Source organism: Panthera pardus, unplaced genomic scaffold (genome assembly GCF_024362965.1).
Source record: "Panthera pardus isolate Hobbes unplaced genomic scaffold, ASM2436296v1 HiC_scaffold_2, whole genome shotgun sequence".
In the NCBI taxonomy this organism is placed as follows: domain Eukaryota; kingdom Metazoa; phylum Chordata; class Mammalia; order Carnivora; family Felidae; genus Panthera; species Panthera pardus.
Genome location: NW_026526765.1, coordinates 58,886,684 through 58,906,811, shown reverse-complemented (window position 1 = coordinate 58,906,811; position 20,128 = coordinate 58,886,684). Strand labels below are relative to the sequence as shown.

Below are 20,128 nucleotides of genomic sequence, written 5' to 3'. Positions count from 1 at the left end.
TCACCATGTAGAACCACTGGCAGGGAGCAAGAGAAGATTGTCATTTAGCAGGGTTTGCAAGATGAAATTCATCCAGGACACAGCATGCTGATGTGTCTGGAGGAAGATGGCCCAGGTCAGAGTTATTCAGTGGGAGGGATGCTGGCAAGCCAAGGGCAAGAGATTTGCATAATGCATTGGATTAGGAAGCAGCCCAAATAACTGCGGGGATACGTGCACAGATTGTGCTCACACAAGCCTGGGAGTGGAAGGGTGGGATGAAGGAGGGGGACAAGGAGGGAGCAGAGGGAAAGGTCCAGGCCTCTGATCCTCTGTCTTAAGTAGAAGACACTTCAGAATCAGAGACTTCATTCCCAGTCAGGAATTGGCATAGGTTGATAAGGTGAGGGGGAAGAAACCAAGAGCATGGAAGATGTCTGCTTCCTGCCTCCCATAGCCCTCTGCAGGAAAATGCCAATCAATCTACCTCTGCCAAGTTGGACTCTATGATCAGTTCTAGAAGAACTGGAATAAAGGTTTTGTCAAAATGCACATCTGCAGGAAACCATAGTATTAATCACACAAGCCTTGGCTTCAGCCTGACTGGGTTCATCCCTCTGTCATATATCAATTGACCTGAGAGCCTCAGTTTTCTCTTCTATAAAATGGAGTCACAATGATCTCGAGAGTGTTGCAGGGATCAAATGGGTGAGCCCATTTGAAGTTTGATGAATAGTGCCTCGTTCATGGTCTGTGCTCCATAAATGTCAGCTATTATCACTAGCTACACTGATATTTTAATGGCCTCTGATATGCCAAATATTCCACTAAGTTCTTGAAAACAATTGTAGTAGAATCATAAATATTTATACGATTCTTTACCCTTCCCCAGAGACTCTTCACTGCCTCGCTCTTCCTTGCATTTTCATGACCACCCCTGTGAGATAGGGGCAAATACTAGATTCCCATTTTACATGTGGACAGACTGAGGCTAGTGAGTGCCAGAGCCTGGACAAACCCACTACTGCTAAAACTTCTGAGCTGCTAGTGCCCCACGTTGCCTCTAATGCAGATAAGATCACCAAGGTCTGTCTCAACCAGTTAAGCACTCCAGTGATGTCCATGTTCTCTGAAACACTTTCAGAAATACTTACAGGACAACTGATGTGCTAACGGCACATCCTGTTTACACCTCGGGCAAACATGGACCAAGCCCACGTTTTGTACCTAGCATGGTGCTAATGAAACGTTGGCCCCTGCCAACTAGCTGGTGGCTGGTAGGAGAGCCAGGGTTTCCCCAGTCACCTCCGCTGTGATTGCTGGTCTCACGAAGTTTGCCCAGGTACCAAGCAAGGGAGTATTTCCAATCAATAAAGCAATACCCCTGGACATCTTGTGAGACATCACTTATTGATACTGTTGCCATTACTGTGTGACCTCAGGAGAAAGTCAATGTCAAAAAAATAAATCTTAGTTCCAGCTAAGAACTGGCCTTTCACTGTGGTTGAACAGAGCTTATTCTCAAAAGATCGGGCAAATCATTCGGACCCTCACAAGAGCTGTGCTTGTCTTGACAGTTTTTAAATGTTAATTTATTACTACTGTGTTTTTAAAGAGGATCATCAGGCAACTCTGAGCCAAATTCCCGAGCGTTAGGGCAGTGGGCTTCAAATCCCAAGGTCCCCAACCCTCGTTATTGTTTTCAATGCTGAAGTCTAGTGTCAACAGTCATTGACCACCATATGCTGGGCCTCCTTTATTGTTTCCTTACTTGCTTGAAGATAACTGAGTGTGAACCCCCCTCTCTTACCTCATCCTCGCCCTGACAGCCCTCATCAAAACCCCATCAGAATCTCTTCATTTGGACTTTTCATGGACATTTAGACAGTCCACAGATGATGGGCATCATGGACTAAGTACTCTCCACCCCAAATTATAGGACAAATTCTGCACACATGCACCTAAGAGCATTTCTCTGAGGAGAACATAAGTTTGCATCATCTTCTCAAAAAGGTCCGTGACCCACCAAAGCTTAAGAGCCCACAGAGCTTGAGCCTGGTTTCCCAGAGGACTGAAATCATGAATGACAAAGACTAAATGGAAAGTGGGGATCTGGGGTAGAGAGGGCACCAGCAAGGTGGCCACGCATGAAGGCAATGCTGTCACTGGGCCCTCCCCACCACCCCCCCCATGTGCCTCCCCATCCCCCTGCCAACAACCTCAGCTGGGCCGGGAGCCCCGGTGGTCCTGACGCCCCCCTCTTTGGCCCCGCCTAGGCTCAGAGGATTACCGCAGCAGGTTCAGCAGCGAGTGCTTCATGGACCTTGTGTGCCCCGAGAAGTGCCGCTGTGAGGGCACCATTGTGGACTGCTCCAACCAGAAGCTGGCCCGCATCCCAAGCCACCTCCCTGAATACGTCACTGATCTGTAAGTACTACCTGGTCTGGAACTCCCTACATGTCCCCACACCCCATCACCCTGAGCCAGCCCAAGCAGGGTCCTCTGGAGGCAGCCCCCTCCTGGCTCAGTCACATGGGCACTCCGTGGCTGTCCTCTGCATCCTTGGCACAGGATAGACACCTAGGCATCCCCTCCCCGCTCCCCAGGAATAGCTTCCTCAAACATAAAGACAGTCCATTCGTTATACAAATATTTTCTGAACACCCTCCGTGAGCCAGGCACTGTGCTAGGCCCATCAGCCTCCACAATGAACAAAGCAGATGGTCCCCCCAGGTCCTTACTAAGCTTACAATATAATAGAAAGATGGCTATAAGTAATTGTCAAAAGCGAGAAAACACTAAAATGATTAGATCTATCTGAGCCTCCAATTATCCATGCTAATAAAAGGATGTGTTGGTTGGTCCACAAATGGAAGAGCTAAAAAGCTACAGCATGGTCGGGGTGAGGGCACAGCATGTGTGGAACCAACACACCTGGGTCTGAGTCTGGTCTTCTCTGAGTTTCCTCACATCAAGCATGTTGCTTCTCAGGTCTGAGCGTCCAATTCTTAGCTATAAAATAGAAGTGATGGTGCCTACCTCCTAGGGGGGTTAAGAGGATCAAGTAAGAGAATGCAAAGCACAGAATTCATATTGAACCATGCATGGCACGGGCAAACCCGGCATAAATGATGGTGGTCTTCATTATTAGTGTTGTTAGTGTGAGGGTTCTCTTTGACTTTACACATCCCAGGGGCACACAGTGAGGCAGCACCTTTCGGCCCCTCCTTCTCTCTGACTTTCCCCAGCTCCGCTGACCTCAGCTGAGTGTGAGGTCCTGGTGGCAATTCAGCTCAAGCCATGGGGGAGCTGTGGGAGGGTCCCATGGAGGGCAGCAAAGGAGGCGCCCCATCCTCAGCCACCCCACTACCTTGTCTGCTTATTTCCCATGCAGGCGACTGAATGACAATGACATATCTGTCCTAGAGGCCACTGGGATCTTCAAGAAGTTGCCTAGCCTGCGGAAAATGTAAGTCAGCCTCGGGAACTTAGCAGCAGCCTCCAGGCCCTGGCCAGGGTCTGTCCTGCAGACTAGAGCCGTGTGCCAAGGCATTGGTGGCCCCCTCACCTCTGCTCCAGCCCTTCTCAGCCTCCTCCTGACCCCACACTGGACATGTATTTAGAAGTAGGACAGGAAGGCATAGCCATACAGAGACAGACCAAAATGAAACTTCACTGTTTTTACATTGTCAGTTATTCTGCAGATCATGCATTCTACAGCATCCCGAAGTCTCCAGGTCCCCTCTGTTCATCCTGATCCCCCACACCCAACACCTACCCCAAGGAGTGTTAAGAGGGACTCAGGTAAGGTCCAGCAATGGAACTCAGAGGTCTAGGATACACATCACTTCATACTTTTTACAAGGTGACAGGTGAAAGGTCTGTTTTTAGATGGCCTCTAGAGGCTTCTGCATCAGACCTTGGAGCAGAAATGCCAGATGTCTTGTATGTTGAGCTGCAGTCTCGGTGTCCCCGGGCCTGAGTGAAGCCTGACCTCAGGCAAAGGGTCCATGTGCTTACGCTGGCTTCTCCAATGCCATGGCTGCCTGTCCTGATAACCCTCTCCCTGCCTGGGAGTTTGGGCCAGACAAGAATAATGTGGCTGAGCTAAGGGAGTATTTGTCTTGGGCCAGGGGCCACATTCCCTGCCTCATGCACATCATCTCATGAAGTCCTTATATACCTGCCTGCTGCTGCTTCACACTCCTCTTTGTGTGGCTGAGGAGGCTGTCAGGGCTCAAAGAGGTTTTATGACTTGTCTGAGACCACACAGCCAATAAATGTCAGAGCTGGCACTCATACGTGGGTTCATCTGTCATCGCACTAGTGTGCAGGTGGGCTCGCTTCCCTTCATCCTCCCTTCCCACGTGCCCTAGCAGAGGAACCAGCACCCATGGGGACTCTCTACCATCTAACTCCCTTCTCCTTGGCCTCTTACCCCAGAGTCCACATCTCCTGGCCCCAGAGTTGGGTTTGCCTGTGGAACAAAGGAAATACAATTAAGCCTCATTACTCACAAATCCCATATTTGCTAATTGGCTTACTCACTGAAACTTATTTGTAATCTCAAAATCAATACAGTGCTTTCATACTCATTTGTAGACATGGACGGAACAGCAAAAAACTTTGAGCCCCCTACACGCATGTTCTCAGCTGAAATCAAAAATGGCCACGCATGCTCTGATTTCTCGTTGCAGCTCTCAGACTGTAAATAGGTGTCCTTTTCACAGCATATTTGGTGCCACATCCTTTCACATGTTTATGCTTTTTGTCAGTGATTTTGCTATTTAAAGGGCCCTAGTTTTAGATCTTTGCATAGTGCTGAAGGGCTATCTAGCCTTCCTAAGCACAAGAAGGCTGTGATGTGCCTTATGGAGAAAATGTGTGTTACATAGCTTTGTTCAGACATGAGTTATAGGGCTGTAGGCTGTGAGTACAATGTAAATAAATCAACAGTGTATATTAAAATAAGGTGTCTTTAAGCAGAAACACATATCAGACAATGTTATGTATTGATCAGCTGATGAAAATGTTGTGACCAGAGACTCACAGGAACCTAACCCTGTATTTCCTCTAGGAGCAATGGTTCAGCATTCCCTAATTCATTTTTCCCCAGTGACTTTATAGAATATAGCCACCATGAATAATGGGAACTGACTGTAACCCTTAATTTTTGTCTTGTTCTTCAGTCTTCCCCCCCCCATCAGTCCCCTGCAGGCAAAGAGGAGAAAGACCTTCCCCTGCCCCGTGCAGTACCCTCCTCCTTCCCTCCCTGCCCACGGCCACCACCTTGCCCATGGCCTGTCAACTGCTCTGTAACTGGGAGCAGCAGCACTCTGAAGGGACAGATGAGAGAGGGACACATGTGGGTCCTGGTGAGGATTGTGGCTGCCTGTGTGTTAAGCTTCAGAGGCCAAGCATAGACATCACCCATCACCTGCAAGGAAATGCCCTTTTGAATTCAAACTTGAGAAAGGTGTGCTTTTTTAAACCTCAAAACAGAAACTTCCATGTATATGGAGATAAGGCAGGTATCAAAATGAGTAAGGCTGGCCAAGTACATATCTGCACAGTAAACAGGATCAAGTAGTATTTGCTTCCATAAAGCAATATTACCCCCACACACACCATGTTCAGTGGAGTTCATGCACTTTGAGTCTATCTTTCATCTTCCCATTTGTAACAGGGATGGGAGAACAGAGAACCATTTCTGTGCACCAAGAAAACAATAGCACAAACACAATGATAAGTGGCAACCAACTCCCAGCATCCACATCCAAGCAACAAGAGAGTGGTGGGGACTGTGGCAAAACACAGACCCAGTTCTCGCCCAAGGAGGCACCGGTTGCTTGGCTTGTCCCAGTATTTGCCTTGCTGGAATGAAGGTCAGGGTTGCCAGATAATCCCTTCAGCAGCCAGAAATCCATGTGTGGGGAAAGAACAGACCTATGTTTCTTCTGAGTTCAGCTCTGTCCCTCTCCTGCTGTGTGACCCTAGGAGTGTCCTTAGCCTTGCTGAGCCTTAGTTATATTATTTACATAATAGGAATAAATCCGCCTTCCTTGTAAGTTATGATGAGGATCAGAAATAAGTATGGGAACGCCTGGGTGGCTCAGTCGGCTAAGGGGCCATCTCTTGATTTCAGCTCAAGTCATGATCCCAGGGTTCGTGAGATTGAACCCCATGCTCAGCGAGAGCTGACAATTCCTGCTTGGTATTCTCTCCCCCTTTGCCCCTCCCCCACTGATATTCACTCTCTCTAAAAATAGATAAATAAACATTTTTTAAAAATAAATAGGGGTGCCTGGGTGGCTCAGTCGGTTAAGCATTTGACTTGTGTTTTTGGCTCGGGTCATGATCTCGGGGGTTTGTGGGTTTGGGCCCTGCTGTCAGCACAGAGCCTATTTAGGATTCTGTCTCTCCCTCTCTCTGCCTCTCCCCCGCTCACACTGTCTTTGTCTCTCTCAAATAAATAAAATAAAATAAAATAAAATAAAATAAAATAAAATAAAATAAAATAAAATAAATAAAACAGGAGTTGCAAATTCAAATACTTTCAGGACCCAGGAAGTAGCACAAATGTGGAAAGGAGCTGGGTACAGGGCAGTGTTAATAATAACAATAATAATAGCTAGCCATTAATGGTTACTAAACACTGTACTCTGCCCCAGACTGTACTGATACTAATCCATTTAACTCCCACCAAGAGAACCAAAAAAGCTTTGAGATTGTTTCCTTTTACAAATAAGGAAGCTGAAACATAGAAAGCACCTTATCCAAGGTTAAAACTCAAGCAGCAAGGGCATCTGGGTGGCTCAGTCAGTTGAGCATCCAACACTTGATTTCAGCTCGGGTCATGATCTCATGGTTCATGAGATCAAGCCCGTGAGATTGAGCCCTGTGTCTGGTTCTATGCTGACAATGCAGATCCAGCCTGGGATTCTATCTCCCTCTCTCTCTCTGCCCCTCCCCCCACCCGTGCTAGTGCTCTCTTTCAAATAAACATTTAAAAACAAAAACAAAAACTGAAGCTGCAACACCAGCAGTGGTAACAGTGGGGAATGCATGCATCTCTGAAGGCAGTAAATGCATGTGTGCACATGTATGTGTGCATAAATGCATATGCATAGTGCTAGCCAACCAAGCAAATGACCCATGGAGCAGATCTGGTCCCAAAGACCACCGGCTACAACCAGTTATTTAAAATAACGTGACGGCAACTCTTTTTGTTAAGGCCCTTAAACTGGGACCCATCACCATCCCTATATCCCCGTAGAGGTTGTGGCTCTCAACTGGATCAGAGTAAGGTTAAAGCCAGCAGTGCCTGTGCCCAAGTCGGCTAAGCTTCCCTAAGGACTGTGGGGTTACACTCTCAACCTGACCCTGACAGGGCACAGGGGCCAAGGAGAAGGAACATAAAATCAGGTGTTTAAGCTCCATGGTGCGTGCCTTTCCAAACTCTGTCTGAAGCTCTGTGCTTTTACCTGTCCTGTTAGAATCATGAGATCTCCATGAGTATCACATGTACTAAGTATACCAAAAAGAAAAAAAAAATGTATAAGCCATTACCCAAAAGGTTTATTAATACTGTGATAATTCAAAGTGACTCTTCAAATGAAGGAAGTCACATGGACTACAGTCCTCAGGCAGACTTCTATGTCAGTCCTTATTGTGAAGGAGAATCTCAGCCACAGGCTAATGCCCAGCAGCCCTCTAGCCTAAATCAGGTATACACAGGTGGATTTGTTGGCACTAGTTGTGTTTTTAATAAGAATTAGTTGCCCACTTTTAAAAATCAGGATCGTTCACACAAACAAAAATCCAAATTTCTGGCATCTTTTGGAAGGTCAGAAGATCTGGCAAAACATGGCCTGCATTCCCAAATGGCTCCAGTGGAGTTGAAGTGAGGGACAGCCTCCCCCTTAAATAGGGCCTGTGCTTTCCTGGTCGCTGGGCTTGTGGCCTGTGCTGTCCCCACTGGACTTGCTTTCTACTTTAAGTCACCATCCTGGGCCCTGGGGACATTTGAGCTTGTGACCCCAGCTTGAAATAGAATTTCTACCTCAGGGGGAGGGAGAGGTTAATAAAAAGGTGGATAGGACCTCCCTGACCTGACAGTGTGCCAGAGTGCTCTTTCATTATGACCCAGTATCCTCAGTTTCTAGAAAAATCCACATAGCTCTCTCCCCACTACGTTTTCGTCTGGGACTGGACTTTAAACAGAATTACAGACGCTTGCCTGTTGCCAGAGTTTATGCACTGTCTTACGAACCATGGGCTAGAAGAGGCCTGGGCTTGCCTTCTCAGACTCAGGCTTCCCAGGGGTAGCTAGACGAACCCCAGCCTACAGGGGCCTCAGTGTTTCTTGGAAAGATGAGAAGAAGGTCTGAAAGGTACAGGCTCACTGGGGCTGTCCTGCCTCTGCCCCTCTGAACAGACCCCAAGTCTGCATAGTGTCCAAGGCTGGACCCTTTCAAGTGTAATATCCCATCCACATCAGAGTCAAAGCCATGATGTAGCCATATTCCTTCAGGTCCATTGGTGGAGACAAAAATGGAGAGAGGCCTCCTGAGTGGTCCTGGTTTTACATCTTGGGGTTCCTGGGATCTGGGGTGTCTTCAGGAAGATCCTGATCTGAGAGTAAGACAGAGTTCCTACAAAACCCTGATGTCCTTGTTTTGTGTATGGAGTGCTTGCCTCAAGCTGCCTACAGGTTTGAGCAGTGCTTTGATGAATGGAGAGACAACAGCAGCCTGGTCTTCTGGAAAATTCTATCCCCTCCTTTTGTGCTCTCCTTATGTTTTCCCTTCTCCCAGCCTGAGGAAATCCAATTCACAAACCTTACAGTAATGTGATGTTAATTTTGTTCATTTAAAGAAACAGATGTCAGGAAATGGGAGCCCTCCCCCTTCATGGCTGCTTTAACTCATCTTCATTGCCCGTCCTGTGTACTTTAATTCCCCAAGGAGCCTAACTCTCTGGAGCAAACTCCCGCTCCTCTGGCATTCAGATGAGTTATAGCTGCTGGGAGAGCCTTTATCTCTCCTCCCATGTCTAATTTGGGGGTAATTTGCAGTCTCCCCAGTGCATTACCTCCATTCCTGGGTTATCCTGGACCAGGACTACCAGGATTTATAAGAAAACAGGCTGAATTTAAGGAGAGCCAGTCAAGGGTACAGAGCAGAAATCCAGTTAGAGTCTCCCAGCTCTCTCAGACCTTGGGGGAAGGATGCTGAGGAGTATTGCTCCTGGTTCCCAGGCAGGGCAGAAAGTGGGAGGAGAGCAGGGCTATGACAGGAGCACCAAGGGAGCAGTCAGAGTACCAGCTGTTCCTTCCGCACCTGTGCACAGGTGTGAGTACTGCCATGCCTTGCAGGACCAGTCCCTGCCTGGAAAGAAGGCAAGGGGCTGGCGTCAAGCCCATGGGTGCCCAGTTCCATCACTTGCTCGGAGCCAGCTGATGAGGGAGGCTTCATCCCCTGGGGTTGCCATGGGTGAGCCCAGAGCTGCATGAGACCGGTGCAGGAGAGAAACACAAGTACCAGGAGCTCAGGGTGCTACTCCGGGACCTGGAGCCACATCCTCACCTGTCTGGGCCTCAGTTTTCCCAGCCGTAAAATGCGCCAGCTTGTTCATTTCCGGTGAGCCCTCGGTCCCAACCACATCAGTGTGCTTAGTGGGTTAGTAGGCTTCTTCTGCACCTACAGATGTCACTGTTCACAAAACACTATTCCCTGTGCCAGGCATTTGCTCTAGAGACTGGATTCTTCCCCCAGTTTGTGTAAACACCATCACTTTCCACTCCATCCATCCTGCCCTGAATGCATTTCAGGCCTGACCATTTTGGGTGGTCCATGGAGACCCCCTGCCAGGAAGAGCCCGGAGGGACTCCCAGCACCAGCGGCCCTGCAGGATCTCTCATGAGGCCTGGCATGTGGTGATTAGACATCTGAGGGAAAGACCATCTTTCAGAGCTCAGGGGCAGACTCAGAAGGGGCAGTCCCAAGACTTGATAGGACCAAGGTTGCTAGGACTGTAAGAAAATCCAATACCCCAAGCTCTGAATTCTGCAAAGCAGTAAGGATGGGTGTGAGTATCCATATCACCAAAGGAACATTCACTCGAGAAAGAGGCAGCTCCCTGGAGGACTTTTTATGCACCAGAAAGCGGGGACCCAATCTCTTTTCTATCAGCGCGTGACTTTGGGCAAGTTACTTAATAAATTCTCTGAACTTCAGTTCCCTCATCCATAAAGTGAGACAATGATAATATACATTAATATTCCTCTGAGAGGCATTATTTTAAGGATTCGATGTGATTCCGTGGTCCTAACCCCTCACACGGAACCTAATACATAATCAATGCTGAAAAAGTAGTAACCAGAAGGTATCTATTTACATCGAGGACATTTACATCGAGGATCTCAACTGTAGAGCTGGAAGTTCTGCAGATGTCCCACCCCCACTGAGGGCACATTTTGTGTTTTTGTCCTGCCCCCCACTTGAGAAGCACCGCTTGGCTAGAGCTTCTGTTGAAGGGAGAAAATCAGTTTTAGAAGCACCATTTTAAATCTGCTCATCCCCAGGGAAGAGGAACACCCTGAAAAGACTTTAAGTTCTGCACGGCCCATTTCATACAGCAACCCCACCTGTGTGGATTAGGGTCCCTGCTCCATGGCCGCAGGTGCTGAAGACCAAACCTCAGGAAGCCCCACCATCCAGAGGTGCCTGAGAGTCCCCACTGGCTGCAGAGCTGACGATTCCCTTCCTGCACCCTGCCCCACTCTGTCCCCTCCTTCTAGAAACCTGAGCAACAATAAGATCAAGGAGGTGAGAGAGGGTGCCTTTGATGGAGCAGCAAACGTGCAGGAGCTGATGCTGACTGGGAACCAGCTGGAAACGGTGCATGGGCGCATGTTCCGCGGCCTCAGCAGCCTCAAGACCTTGTGAGTGCCCAGGGCCTGGGCCAAGTCCCAGAAGGGGATGGGAGGGCAAGGGCATCAGAGGGGGATTACAAAGGCTGCCGGGCAGCTCCTGGGCCCGGGTCTGTCCTGACCTGTTGAGTGCCTTTCTTCCTAGAGCCAGAGAGGCGCTATACATTTCCCAACCCTTGATGGGAAAGAACTTAGCACCCTCAACACACACACACTGAAAGATACTTGCCCTAAGCTGTACACATATATAGATTCGTACTGGAAACATGCTGATAGAGGCACATGCACGTTTACCCACATAACACATACACACATATGCATAACAATGATACACACACAGTATGCACATAAGCACATACACAAATAAGCATGTACATACAGGCACACACACACACTCAAGCTGATGTCCACAGCCACATCTTGACACCCAGTTTCACTGTACACAAAGCAAGCACAGGCAAGAATGTACGTACACATTTACATACATGTAGCCCCGGTGGGGACCCAGACCCTACTATCACAGAACAAACCTCAGCAACATGACTAGTCTGGGCTTGGAGTTGGCATCCCACCTACACACACACACACACACACACACACACACACACACACACACACACACATTGTGTGGTGGTGGCTCTGTGGTGGGGAGGAGAAGATAATGCCTGTGCTCCCCTCATCTCCACCCCTCTTCTTGCAGGATGCTGAGGAGTAACCTGATCAACTGTGTCAGCAATGACACCTTTGCTGGCCTGAGTTCAGTGAGGCTGCTGTCCCTCTATGACAATCGGATCACCACCATCACCCCTGGAGCCTTCACCACACTTGTCTCCCTATCCACCATGTAAGTCCCCCTGTGCCCACTGCACACTGACTCTGGGCCCCTCTCCTGCAGACCTCTGCCCTGGCAGCTCCCTACTATCTTTGGCCAAGGTTATTTACCCATCTTTCAACTTAATAACCATTTGCTAGGCTCCCTCCATGTGCCAGGCACCGTCTAGGTGCTAAGGATTCACAGACATGGTCCCTCCTTCCTGGAGCTCACAGAATAGTAAATTGACACAGAAGGGAGGTCCACAGTGATATGAAAACCCACCACAGGCTTTGTCAAGGAACACTGGAGCTATGTTCTGGAAGGTGGGTAGGAGTTAACTTGTTCAAGAAAGTGGGAAGTGCTTCCATGGAAAGTGCTTTCCTTCCGTGGAAAGAACGCATGCAAAGGCCCTGTGGTAGGTTGCTACAGAGCAAATGTACAAGACTGAGAAAAGTCCAACATGGTCCAGAGCACAGAGTAAGAGAGGGTGAGATATGGGGCGCCTGGGTGGCTCAGTTGGTTAAGCGTACAACTCGGTTTCAGCTCAGATCATGATTTCATGGCTCGTGAGTTTGAGCCTCATGTCAGGCTCTGTGCTAGCAGCGTGGAGCCTGCCTGGGATTCTCTCTCTCTGCCCCTGCCCTGCTCTCTCTGGGAGACCAGGCTACAGGCCTGCCATGGACTACTTTTATCTTCATCCAATGCATGTCAGGAAGCCACGGAAGGTTTTAAGCAGGCCAGTGACATGACCTGACAGGGATTTTTAAATGATGCCTCTGGCTGCTTAAATGTATACCAGAACCAGAATTAGACTGTAGCTCTCAGGACACCTAATGAGTACTCCTGCCCAGGAGCACTTTTACTATATTGGTAAAAGGGGCTGTTTAGAATAATGATAAAGTGATGGGCTCTAGAGCCAAAGCTCCTGGGTTCAAATCCTGGCTTTACCTCCTATTAGCTACGTAACCTTAGAAAAGTTACTTCACCTCTGAGTGTTTCAGTTGTTCCTTCGGTAAAATCTGTCTGGTAGGATTGTTATGAGGATCGAATCTGCTAATATTTATAAAACACACAGCAGGGGCCTGAACACGTTAGCCTTTATGGTTGTTCCTAGTACTTCTATGTGGCTCCTTTAACCTCAGGTGCTGGTCCATTCACTCTTTCCTTCCCCAGTGACTCTGGAAGTCAGAAGAGAAAGGCTTTTGCTGCATTTGTATTGCTGCCCATTGTTATGTTCCCATACACCTGCCTCACTGGGAATAAAAGCCAAATTGTAGGGGTCCTAAAAAGCCCACGCCATCCAGTCCCTCCAAAGCTCCCTCCAGGCCAGCCCCACCAGCCTCCCTACTGCCCCCACCCACCCACCGCACCCCGGACCCACTCCCGCTACCTGAAACGGCCTTCCCCTGGCCTCCCTCCCCACCATCCATTCTTTGCTTAAGTGTCCATCGCCTCGCCCCACTCTCCTCCTGTGCCATCACCCCCAGTTCCTCAGCCCTGCTCTCCTTAACCTTTTCCGTAGCACTGACCATTCCTAATATACTATTACAACTGACCTTTGTGTTGTTGGTTGTGCACTGTCTGCCTCCCATCAGCTGGAATGTAGGTTCCAGGACAGGGATGTGCAGCTCTTCTGTGCACTGCTATATCCTCAGTGTCTCTATCTGTGCCTGGCAGTCAGTAAATGCCCATTATATAACTGGCGAATAAACCGATGCATTGAATGAATGAGTGACAGCCAGACCGGGGACTGTAGGTTAGGAACTAGCACCAGCAGGTTGGTTTATTTTAGCCTTCTTTTTACTCCTCCTGTTTGCCTCCAAACTGGGAATCCAAAGACACAAAAGATGTCAAGAGAGGTAGAGTCACAAAGCATTAAGGAAACCAGCTTCGACATGAGAGGAAACTTGCCTGACTTCACGCAGCTGCTGAACATCAGCGCCAGGATTCAAACCTAGGACGTCTGACTCCCAAGCTCTTAATTGTCCTGTCAGACCACAGCCACTCAGGGCTGTCTGGCCTCTTGTGTCACCTCCCTAAGCTTTATTTTCCTCATGTGTGAAATGAGAATAATGTTGCCTCCTCCCCTGGGCTGCTGTGACAAATCTGCATGGGAGAACAGCTTTATGAATTGCTTAGCCCGGTTGCAGTCCTCTGGGCTACACTCATAGCCTGACAGCTGCCCTCCCCGATTCCTCCACCAGTCCACTCACTGCATTCCATAGGTACCCGTAAAGAGGCCGTCCTGGTGCCATACTGGATCCTGGAGACATCGGGCAGACAGACAGGGCTGACCCCCACCTGGGAGAGCTGAGAGTCTAAGGAGGGAGGCAAACATTGCCTGTGGGTTCTGTGCAGGCACCAGACAACTGGGGGAGAAGACTGGGACAGGCAGCACTCCTCATTTCCTTTTAGGGGAGGGGCCGTCTGAGCCAGGAATGAAGCCAGGCCAACACAGAGAGATTTATGCCAGGAGAGGGGGCAGCAGTGTGGAGGTGCTAAGTGTAAGAGAATCCTGCCGAGGGATTGAAGACAGCCAGCAGCCCGAGCCCAGGGAGGAAGGGAGGGCGTGTCAGGAGACCGAGGTCGCGTCTGTGTGTGGAGGTCCGGAACAAGGCCCTTGCAAAGACTGCATCTGGATCTTAGAAGAGAGTCTGCACTTCCTTCCCCAGATCTCCTTCCTCCTTTAACAGAACCCAGAGCCGGCCTGCCTGGAGAGCTGGGCCCCAGGCTTGCAGACCTGGATCCCAAGTCCCACTCCCATGGGGGTGGGGGGTGGGGGTGCTGACCACTCAAAGAGAGCCCTTCTTTCCTCTCAGAAACCTCCTGTCCAACCCCTTCAACTGCAACTGCCACCTGGCCTGGCTGGGCAAGTGGCTGAGGAAGAGGCGGATCGTAAGCGGGAACCCCCGGTGCCAAAAGCCTTTCTTCCTCAAGGAGATACCCATCCAGGATGTGGCCATCCAGGACTTCACCTGTGAAGGTGAGAAGGCTGGGGGCGGGGTGGAGGAGGGGCAGGGACAGGGAAGGCAAGAAAGACACCAGAGAGGGCAGGTGCAGCAGGGGACTGAAGGTCAGGACCCCCTGAGATCTCACTTGCCCTCAGGCATGCATCTGTGGCTCTGAAGGCCTCTGCAGGTCTGCTGCTAGCCATATGGCTCCTTCTTACAGATTAAGAAAAGGAGCCTCTTTCTAAAGACATTTTACTTCTGTCAATCAGAAATGTGTTGTAATACACTGATTTTGTTAAAACAAGATGACTTATGACTATCTATGAGAACGCTGTTGTACTCAATATCCTAATCTATCATGTCAGTGAGATTAATGCCCCTTCAATGATGAGGCACCCTTGTGCAGTATGTAACCTACACAGCTGTGCCTGGGAGCCCAGGCCCTCAGTTTTCCTGTCTGCATCGTGATGAGGCTCCGAATATCAGACTTCAACATGGGCTCCTGGAAATTTTCTGTCACTGGCTAGGGAGTTATGAATACCTGGAGATCCAAGGCTTTGAGTGTCAGGATTCCAAAGGGCATATTTGCATAAATTCAAGCCAGTACTTGGGTCAACTATAGGTTATCTGGAGACAAATTAACAGGTTTGTAGATTAACTGAGGTTAAGGTATAATGGGGGCTGGGGACACATTTACCACTCCAGAGGGATTATGGCAGTGGAAGGAGTGAGAAAGGGAGGAGAAAGAGGAAGGAAGGAGACCAGGCTCTCCCCCTCCCCCAGACCTCTCCTTCAGTAAGGTTGAATTATTCCTGATTCAGTTAACCATGACCTCTTTCCTGCCTAATACTCTGGTTGGTCAAGTTTTGGTTTGGTTTGTTTGTTGGGGGGTTTTTTTGAGCCTTAATTTTATGTTGAATGTGGTAGAAGACAGGTGACCCTATTCCCCGACCCAAGCACACATTCTTTTCCCTTTAACCCTGGGTGAGACCAGCAGGCTCCTTGTTCCTGGTTCTGGCTCAAAATGGAGGGCTTCCCTTCCCTGAAGATGGCGCAGTGCCTGGTGCCTGGCCTTGCTCACCTGCCTCTGCAGAGAGGTTTGTCTCCCGCCCTGCTCACTCTGGGGCTCTCCACAGGCAATGACGAGAGTAGCTGCCAGCTGGGCCCACTCTGCCCGGAGCAGTGCACCTGCATGGAGACAGTGGTGCGGTGCAGCGACAGGGGGCTACACACCCTACCCAGAGGCATCCCCAAGGACGTGACTGAACTGTGAGTACTGCCACCCCCCACTGAACACCCTTAGATCCCCCCACCAGCAGCTCTGTCCCCAGTGTCTCAAGCAAGACTGCCTGGGATGCCCCTCTTTGAGGGGGTCCCAGCAAGATGGCAGCAGGGCCTCAGCCAAGAGTGGGTCGGGCAGCAGCGTGGACTTGAGAACAGGAGTAACTCCTCCCCAGTGCCTCTGCCTGGCAGGTGACCAGAACCTAGCCCTCCAGAATGCAAGCGGGAGGGTTCCTGTCTTGTCTTTTAGATCACCCCAGGCCCCCTGCTCTGACTCCACCTTCTAGATTCCCCAGCAGTCTCTCAGTCTGACACCAGAAATGGCACAGGATCATCGTAAAAACACTGCCCAGCTGGCACTATGGCTTACTGAGCTCTTCCACCAATATGATCCTTTTCCACCTTAAAGCTACTCATGTTGCAGACGTCATCTTAGTTCTGTATCCTGTTCATGCTCCAGCCAGGAGCCATCTGACTCCAGAGCCCAAGCTCCTGACACTAATTCCTCAGGGTTGTTCCTGCCCCAGAAGCTCCCACTTAAATAAAAAAGACAGATCATTCCCTTCCTGAAGGGCTCTTCCTATGGTGCAGAAAACTGCATTTCTGCCCCCCGGAAAGCTCAGCCAGTCCCTGGGCAGGGAGGCCTCTCTCGAGCGTGCAGAAGCAGCCCGGCCACAGCAGGTGAGCACAGCCAGCACAAGCCACACTCACTGTTGCGTGCGTTCGTTCATTCACTCAGCGTGTGTTTATTGAGTGCCTGGTGTGTCGGGTGCTCTGCTCACACCGGGGAGCCAATGGTGAGCAAAACAGGTGTGACCCCCACCCATGTGGGGCCCATGGTTCACTGGGGAAGGTGGACATTTGTTCCATCATCTCAGCAGCACATGTGAGATGACAACCTTGAAAAGTGCTCCAAGAGAGGAACAAGGTAGTGATGCCCGAAACTAGAGAGGCGTCACTTGGGTGTGGAGATCAGAGAAAGCTTCTCTGGGGAGATTAAGCCGGAGCTGAAACCTACAGGGTGAGGAGAAGGTAATGAGCAGGGGAGGGGGTGCCCCACACGCCCCACGGCAGTTGCTGCAGGTTGGGGCAAGCAGAGCTGGGTGACATGTGACGGGACCCAGGCTGCCTGAGTGAGAAGACACACTCACACGCCATCACCCACTCACATCTCAGGCTCGTACTCTCTCCCTGGATCCCAGACACCAGCAGGGAGTGTGTGTCTGGCACTGCCCGTGCTTGCTGGGGAGGAAGCTGAGTAGGGCGCCGTCTGTGAAGAGCGGGTCGGTTCCTGGGTGTGAGTTGTGGCTCCCCCATCTCCTGACACCCAGGGAGGTTGCAACCAGGCCTGCTGATCCCAGGGAAGGAAGGAAGTCTTGGCAGTCACTAAGAAGTCCACAACAGCCCCGCATTTGGGCCCTGGCTGTGCTGCTGGAGGTCTGCATGAGCAACGCCACTCAGTGCAGTGAGCTCCGAGCCCTTTCCTCAGCCAGCAGTGCCGATGGGTGGGGGCTGCCGAAAATGACCCAGGTCCTTGCCTCCTTCTTGGGTCAGTTGAATGCCAAGTGACATGTGCTAAAGAGAAGGAAATGCCATGAAAACAGGCCCACAGAGGCTTTTCCCCAGAGTTCATGACACAGAGATTGAAATAACAAAGATAATTGGCTGTAATTATAAGTAAACTTCAGAGCTTGGGGAAACCTGATTTCCTGCTTTGGAAATGATGGTGCTTCCCTTGGCCACACTGGTTTCCAAAGTGCACCAAGGACGGCAGCCCTCACCTCTGAGCCCAGACGGCCTCCCGGAGGGAGGGGAGGGGAGGGAGGGGAGGAGGAGTGTCCAGGGAGGGGAAGGCAGGAAAATTGATGCCAGAGAAAGTGAAAGCTGCCAGGCCCAGAAAACAGTGGCTTGGAGGCCTCTGCTTTCAAGGACTAGATGCAGTGTTTGGATCCAGTGCTGGCTTTCCAGCTCCCTCAGGCATCATCCGTGGTCTCAGGCAGAGCTGCCAACTTACAAAACAAAATTAAGGTTAATTCATTGAGAAGAAAAAAACAAAAACAAAAAAAGCTTCGTAGCATTTCTCCAAAGGGCAGGGTGTGGGAGTTCAGTGTAGGCACTAGTGAGCAAGGCAATGAGAACCAGAGGGAAGTCAGTTCTCCTGCCAGCCGTCTGCAACCCCCTGGCCCTTCTCTCTCCTTGGGAGGAGGGCCGCCCGAGACCTGTAGCTCTCCCCTTTGCTCATTCAAGCTGTCACCGAGCTAGGCCCTCACTCAGTATCCCTGACTCACCTCACTGGTGAGAACTAAGTCACCCCCCAAGCCTCACCCCTGGTAAGCAGCCGAGTCACGATCAGAAGGCACTTTGGTCTGACCCCAACCCCCTTCTCTAGCCCCCTACCCCAGAAGCTCTTCATCTTTGGGGTCTCAGGACCCCTTTATGTTTTTCAAAAGCAGTGAGGACTCTCATTGAACCTTTGTTCACGTGCTTAAATCTGTTGATGGCACATTGGAAACTACTACTGAGAAATATTTTTAAACATGTGTTTATTAATCCATTTAGAAATAAAAATTTACACATTATATGTTTGTATTAAAAAAAAAAGCATACTTCTATGAAAACCAAACCAAAAGACATTTAACTGAGAAGTGTGACATTTTTAGAAATGTAGTTGAAGGCAACTGGATGTTCATTTCCTACTTCAGCACTCACTCTGTTGTGACAGGGTTTTGGGTCAAGTACGAGAAGAAAATCCAGCTTCACATAGACACATAGTTGAAAAAGGGAGAATTTTAATATCCATTCCAAATAATTGTGGAGATTCTTCTTTGATAATATGCCAAAACTGCATGGTGTTACAGGCTAGTTGCTGTGTGGAACCTAAAAGTTTATCAATGAACTTTTTATACTCTGTTACAACCCATGGGTCTATCTTGTGCTTTGAATGGAGCTTTCCCTGCCCCCGTGCATGATCTTGTAACACTGTGCCCTGGTTCTTTAGTAAACACTGGTTCACAGAGTTACACAGATCTTCGGATGCTGACACATTGCATTATACCGTATCAAAAATGTCGGATCCAAAATGTCATAGCCATTAACATGCATCACCAGAAATCTCAGCAGAAAAGTCTTTCAGTAAAGGGATGCTGCTCAATGTAGCCGTTATGGGTTTTCTAAAATTTTAATTTTCACTTGGAAGCAAGCTTGAATTTTTATCATTGCCAGTAAGTACTAGTTCGTTGTTTTCCTTGAAGTGACAGATTCACTCTGTTCACTTTTGAGAAATTACTTACTGAATACCTATCCCTGAAAAACCTGTTTGCTAGTCATTCTTTTAAGTAACAATGGTGTTTTATGGGGGGGGGGGGGGGGGGGGGGAAAGGCTAATTCAGCTTGTAAGTCAGTGACACCAGACCTTTTTCTTAAGACAACCAAAGCAGAAAAGCTTTGTGCATGCCTCCCATTTTGCCACACAGAATATTAAAAAAAAGATGTATGCTCAAGCGTTGATATTTAATGCAATTAATAGTTTTTTTACTGCTTCATGGAGGGCATTCTTCAGTGAAACTGGCTTTTTTTTTCCCCTTACCGTCATGTGCTTGAGGGGGAAGAACATAATGACCACTGATATCATATGGTGCCATGGCCTTGATTCCTACTGAGGTGCCAGCAATTTTACTCACACAGTGAAAATGGAAAAAAATGTTTTAATCTTATCACAAAAGTAGTTCCAGCCTCAGAGAGCCCTGAAAAAGTCTAAAGGACCCCCAGTGGCCAGTAGACAACACTTTAAGAACCGCTCGGGTAATTCACACACTAGCAGGCAAACAATACAGAGACATCTGCTAAGTTCCTGATTCAAAACCAAGCCTACAAGGGCACCTGGGTGGCTTAGTCGGTTGAGCATCCAACTCTTGATTTCAACTCAGGTCATGATCCCAGGGTCCTGGGATCGAGCCCCATGTCAGGCTCCATTTTGAGAATGGAGGAAATTTTGAAACTGATTTTGGTCTCAGGGCCGTGAGCATGGATTTGTTGTCCCACCACTGATATCCCAAGGACAGGAGAGGGAAGGATGACATGTGTCCCCCAGGCACCGCTGTTGGAAGAAGGGATTTCTGCTGGGATGCAGAGTCTGAGGACATCAGGCTGGCAGTGTGTGCATGCACATGC

At 49.3% G+C, this 20,128-nt stretch overlaps 1 protein-coding gene across 1 annotated transcript in view; it reads left to right on the top strand.

The window, feature by feature from the left end:
* Positions 1 to 20,128, top strand: part of SLIT3 (slit guidance ligand 3) — a 593,034-nt gene that overhangs the window by 515,405 nt on the left and 57,501 nt on the right. Inside the window, exons 15-20 of the mRNA XM_019450253.2 lie at positions 2,256 to 2,406; positions 3,374 to 3,448; positions 10,781 to 10,924; positions 11,613 to 11,756; positions 14,546 to 14,709; positions 15,814 to 15,946. Of these exons, the coding sequence (XP_019305798.2) occupies positions 2,256 to 2,406; positions 3,374 to 3,448; positions 10,781 to 10,924; positions 11,613 to 11,756; positions 14,546 to 14,709; positions 15,814 to 15,946 (811 nt within the window). The remainder of the gene's footprint in view (positions 1 to 2,255; positions 2,407 to 3,373; positions 3,449 to 10,780; positions 10,925 to 11,612; positions 11,757 to 14,545; positions 14,710 to 15,813; positions 15,947 to 20,128) is intronic.